Source organism: Protomyctophum parallelum (genome assembly GCF_964188405.1).
Source record: "Protomyctophum parallelum genome assembly, chromosome: 11".
Taxonomy (NCBI): domain Eukaryota; kingdom Metazoa; phylum Chordata; class Actinopteri; order Myctophiformes; family Myctophidae; genus Protomyctophum; species Protomyctophum parallelum.
This window is the reverse complement of record NC_139707.1, coordinates 34,199,282-34,205,281: the sequence shown is the minus strand read 5'-3', so window position 1 is coordinate 34,205,281 and position 6,000 is coordinate 34,199,282. Positions and strand designations below refer to the sequence as shown.

The following is a 6,000-nucleotide window of genomic DNA, read 5'->3' as shown; positions in this document are numbered from 1 at the left end:
CTACAGTACAAGGCGAATGTTTTTTTCCCCTTCAAATCAACTTCTCAATTGAAGGCCACGGATTGTCACATCACAAGTTTAGAGTTTTAATTGATTGATAGATTTTGTTACCACTTTTTCTCCCCAATTTTGTCGTTATGTCAATACATTCCTCCCCACAGACATTGCTGTGTTGTCATCACTGCTGTTGTATCCGCTAAATCCTACTGGCTCACCTGCCAGTGAGGAGCCCCCACCGGGAGAACGTATAGAGCCTTCGTCCTACTCCTCCCGACCAACACAACGCTTTGAGTATCGACAGATATCACCCTCCCCGCCTCGCCTTCCCTCCCCTGAACACGGGCAAACTCGACAAAGCTGGATGTGGTGGATTCAAACCTCACAACCTCTTTGGTGGTGGGCAGGCTCTTTACCGCTGTGCCACGCTGCCACCTAGTGGTGGTGGACAGGCGTTTTACCACTACGCCACCTAGTGGTGGTGGGCAGGCACTTTACCACTGCACCACCCGAGTGCCAACAGATTGATGACACAAATAGCCCAGTGGCTTGTTTGCTTCCATTGTAAAGGAGTGGGTGGAATTCTTTTTGATTGTTTATTGTATACATACACACTCCAAATGCTTTACAGTTTCAAAAATAGCCATGCTGTATCTGTATAAGAATAGAGAAAGAAATAAGGCAGACAGCAAGACACACTGTCAAGTAATATTATACATATACTGCACGGTGCACAGGCAACATGAAAAAAAAAAAACAGTAAGAAATGTGACAATCACAATCTGTAGCGCAGGGGTTTGCAAACTTCCTTCTAGTATTAGGTCACCCCTGTAAATATAAATAACCATTTCATGCTGCAACGCACCACCTGAATTACATTGTAGAACCTTATTATGGTAGGCCTATGCAAATATGTAAATCTTTTCACTTAATATACAGTAAGTGTCACGAGGAAAACTTGCTGATGGATATTTGTATTTATGAGATATTTTATATGTTCCATATATATTATAGTGTTCCATCTTTCAGGTAATTCTAAAAACTCTAAAAATGTTAAATAACTGTGGTGTTTACCAGCCCAGCGGACTCCATTATGGTGCCTTCGACTATGTGGCATCGGTCTGTTCTCTCAGTAACAATACCAATATGTGATAGTAAGGTTGTTAGTCAGCCTGCAATAGGTCAAAGATCAAACTGCAACTCAAGACTACAAATCCCAAACATCCAGCTTCCTGGTCCTCAGAAGGTGACATCATCTCGTCACATTGTTTCTGTGAACTGTTGTCATGGTAGAGTGTGTCACCCTGACAACGGCGTTATTCTGATAACTGTGTTAAAGTACATCCATTTTGTGAAACTGAGAGAGTATGTAACTCCATCCTTTTCTCTCCGATTATACCACCTGACGTAAACTGCACACCCTGTCTGGACTTCAATACTTCAATACTGATTCATTTTGGGTTTTCCTAACAGAAAGTACTTTTACCATAAAGGAATGTTACTTTTCAACTATTCATATAAGGTTGATGATTTTGCTAAAATATATTCATCTTGTGTTTAAGGTTAAAGGTTTATATTTAAAGATTGGTAATCCGTATTTGGTTTGAGTATTCCTACCCTATTACATTTTTACATCTGGTCAAACAGGACTCCTTAGCGCCCGACATCCACATCAGATTCATAATTATTAATACATTCTGGCTTATGTCCAGTGGTCCTTCCTGAGTTATTGAAATGACTGACATTGGATAATTCATACCGTATATAAATTATATATCAAAATGGTTAAAATATAAGCATCACATTATGACCAATTTAATATCACTTTATACTTGACATTTAACAACCCCCCCCCCCCCCACCCACCAGCCAGCCAGCCAGCCAGACAGCATCTGCTCTTTGTCTGTCAGCCTCGTACACCTAGCACTCACACAAAGGACACCAAGCCAGATGCTGTACCTGCATGTACGCGTGGGTTGTGCGCGTGTGTGTGTGTGCATGACTCATATCTCCAACAGAAGGCAGACTTCTCATCTTCCGCCCACCCCTTAGTGTATGTGTTTGAATGTTGTTTTTATAGCATAGCTTCGCACCACAGAGACTCACACCTCCCCTCTGTCTCTCTCTGTCTATCTCTCCTCCACAAATCCAGCCAGTGGTCTGGTTCAGTCCAGACGGTCCTACGGGCATCCATGGTGGCCGTCTGCTCTCTGGCACACGCCCACGCTGCACTCTGCGGGCATCTCTGCTAACCCATTCTGACCTGAGATCAGATTCTAAAAATGTCTTCTACATCCTGACAGTTTTCTATAAAAAGCTATGTTTCTGTGTCAGTCGTTCGATTTGTAAAAAAAAAAGCAGACCTACAAGATCTAGATGTAGATCTGCTATTTTTCAATAGCTAAAGCATAACGTAATGCTAACACCAAAAGGGGTTCCCGCACAAAATGGGCTAATCGGCTAATTAGCCTCTCTGAGATGGCGCTGCACCCTCTGCAACCTCTCTCCGTCTGTCTCCGTTTCTTTGTCTCTCTGTCTCTGTCTCTCTGTCTGTCTGCCTGCCTGCCAACATACAACCGTATATGTTGTTACTTATGTGTTTTCGTATACTGCAGCTTTGTAAGCCCTTTGACTCCACGGCAACTTTCTCCTATCTATGGGTTTTGATCAAATAAAAAACAACTTTCTCCTATCTATGGGTTTTGATCAAATAAAAAACAACTTTCTCCTATCTATGGGTTTTGATCAAATAAAAAACAACTTTCTCCTATCTATGGCAGACAAATACAAGTGAACCCTGACCTGAACTCATACATTGTTGCTGTCGGGCAGAGACCTCTTATCTCCATATTCAACCATTTTGTGTTTTTTTTTCCTTGTCTTAAATTAATGCCCAACCTCAGGCTACTACAGCATCAAAAGTAGGCTACCAGATCAACAAGCTTGTAGATCTGCTACTTTTGCTATTTTTAAATTTGAATCCTGAAAAAAGACTATACAATATACAATAATATGAATGTACCCGTGGCTCCAACCTGCTTTCGTTTCCTTGAGTCCTTGAGCAAGACACTGAACACCCCATCGGCAAAAAAGGAAGAAAAAACACCCTCTGCTGTTTGTTTCCTTCAAAGCAACACGTATTGCGGTGTTGTTCATTTATTCATTCATTCATTGCAACACATTGTGGCGCTCGGGCCTTTCACTCACTCACTCACTCGTTCGTTCGCTCGCCCGTCCGCCCGCCCACCCACCCACCCACGCATTCACTCACGCATTCACTCATTCACTCACGCATTCACTCATTCACTCATTCAATCACGCATTCACTCATTCACACATTCACTCGCGCATTCACTCATTCACTCATTCAATCACGCATTCACTCATTCATTCACACACACATTCACTCATTCACACATTCACTCATTCACTCACTCACTCATTCACACATTCACTCATTCACACATTCACTCATTCAATCACGCATTCACTCATTCACACATTCACTCATTCATTCATTCACTCATTCACACATTCACTCACGCATTCACTCATTCACACATTCACTCATTCACTCACTCATTCACTCATTCACACATTCACTCACGCATTCACACATTCATTCATTCATTCATTCATTCATTCAAAGCAACACACATTGCCTCCACTTTACCTTCCGGTGATGAGGAAGAAGAGGGTGAGGATGACGAGGAGGGTGAAGCTACCCACCGCCGCCGTCACGATGACCAGGACCTGACCCTGATCCGACGCCACGTCTGACGCTGGGGGAGAGAGAGAGAGACTGTTACCATAAGCTGTGCTCTACGGCAAGTGCCAGCAGAATGCACACAAATGCATAAAAAGAAGAGAGCCTGAACCTGCTGCTTGAACCGGAAGTACTAATCGTCCATTTCATAGTTTCACTCGGGACTTTGATCTGTCGATATGAATAGTAGTACTACCCATGAGGTCGGATTAAAGTTTTAATAAGCACCAAAGCCACTAAAGTTTGTGTGCGCGCGCACGTGCACAGCGTTTTTGGATTTAATGTCACACCATGGAAGCTATCGGAGACTAGCGACGGATGCTATGAACAGCTATCTCATGGTAAATAAAATACCATTAATTCTGGACATTAAAGGAATTTTGGAATAGATCTATCTATTTATCTATTCATTTATTTGCCCGGGACAATGCACGATAAAATAGTACCTACCTAAGTCCTGACGTCACTCGTTTATGGAGAATAATATTGGGTCATCTTAAAATCATCTCATATATAATCATCTCATATAAGCATTGTTGTCCAAAAATAAACAAACTGTCTATGCGATATTGTCAGGGAGGTGGCTCTGCATCATTTACGATAGTAAATATTTGAGTGACACGACGCGTTTGAAGTCAGAGTCAGAATGCAGTGCAGCATCACGACCACAGTTGAGCACAAGCACACTGACAGTTATGGGTCAATATATATAATATAGGGTGACTGCTAAGAATGGCACACAGAGCAATATTTGAGTAATTGTCAGTAGCAGATCTATAAGCTCACAACGCTTCGCAACGTGATCAGCATTTCTTGCTGAAATACGATGACACAAAGTTTAATTTCACGTTTTACATTTCCTCCAAAGTTACCCAAATAAACGTGCATGTTGCAAGTCGTTTGCTATGTGTCAGCGAGCGGATACCCACAGTCCTTTGTAATTTCGTCCCTAAATCAATTTGTTTCTCCAGGGACAAAGTTTGGCTAGTCTTATGAAATCACCCCCCAGCCCCCGCTACCCCCACACTTTAAACACCAATAAAATGCAATGACAACATAACTTTGACAAAGGAAATAATGCAAAAGACTGCAATAAAGTTCACTATGTTGGATTATTATTGTTCTCAAGCAAGTTTCAAGTCTCCACAATTAGATTTCCATGTTGTATACAATGGATGGATGTCTGTGGCTTCTTCTAGGAAAAACATGCGCGCGCGCGTGCGCACGCACGCACGCACGCACGCACACGCACACACACACACACACACACACACACACACACACACACACACACACACACACACACACACACACACACACACACACACACACACACACACACACACACACACACACACACACACACACACACACACACACACACACACACACACACACACACACACACACACACACACACACACAGTTTGCTTTCTAAAAGGGCTGACAAGTATAGGCAAGTAGAGTGAGCCGTGAGTCGTCGAGTCACCAGTGTCTCTCAAGGTTTTTAACCACACCATACCCCTACCAAGGCATTTCATATAGGCAAAGGGAATTGCAGATCAACAAGCTCACTACAGACATGTTGTGATCTTGTAAATCTGCTATTTCCGGCAAAGAGACTTGGGGCCCTATTTGTTCCAGTGCCTTACCCCTTATCCCTAAACCTGTTTTTCTTTTAAACATTTTAAAATTGTTCAACTAGCCGATATACGTACATGACACGCTGTGAGCCTGTACATCGTCTATTTGAACTATTCCAAAATGTTTTTCAACAGACAGACAGAAAAGCAGGCACACAGACAGACAGACAGTCTCATTACAACATTATATATAACTTTCTCTCCTTTTTCTCTGCATTGACGACATGTTCCCTCCAGATAAGGGCAGACAATAATATGTTGAGTTGTTTGAAATAAAATGTGAGTGATTCATTATGCCAGCTGTCATCCTAATTAATATAATTCATTCATGAAACAGTGATTTAGTCGGGTGATCGTTTGGACTAAATTGGCCCCCATTTGATATTCATGATTTTCATTTAAGCTGTGTGTCTTCACTGTGGGACGACCGGCGCACACATAATTGAAATATGATTGCTATTACCAAATGTATTTCTATAATATTTCACACTTAATGAATATGAATGGGAGATCACCATGCATGGCTCCCTTTGCCTCGTAGAAAGGGGTTCCAGACCGACTGACTGACCAGTGTGTGTGTGCTTGTGTGTGTGT

General features: G+C 42.2%; 1 protein-coding gene across 1 annotated transcript in view; it reads right to left on the bottom strand.

Annotated features, from left to right (window-relative positions):
• LOC310867207 (ephrin type-A receptor 6-like) overlaps positions 1-6,000 on the bottom strand; it is a gene marked incomplete at its 5' end in the record, with an annotated part of 252,731 nt that overhangs the window by 28,302 nt on the left and 218,429 nt on the right. The window contains 1 exon segment of the mRNA XM_083777088.1: positions 3,671-3,779. Within this exon segment, the coding sequence (XP_083633214.1) occupies positions 3,671-3,779 (109 nt within the window).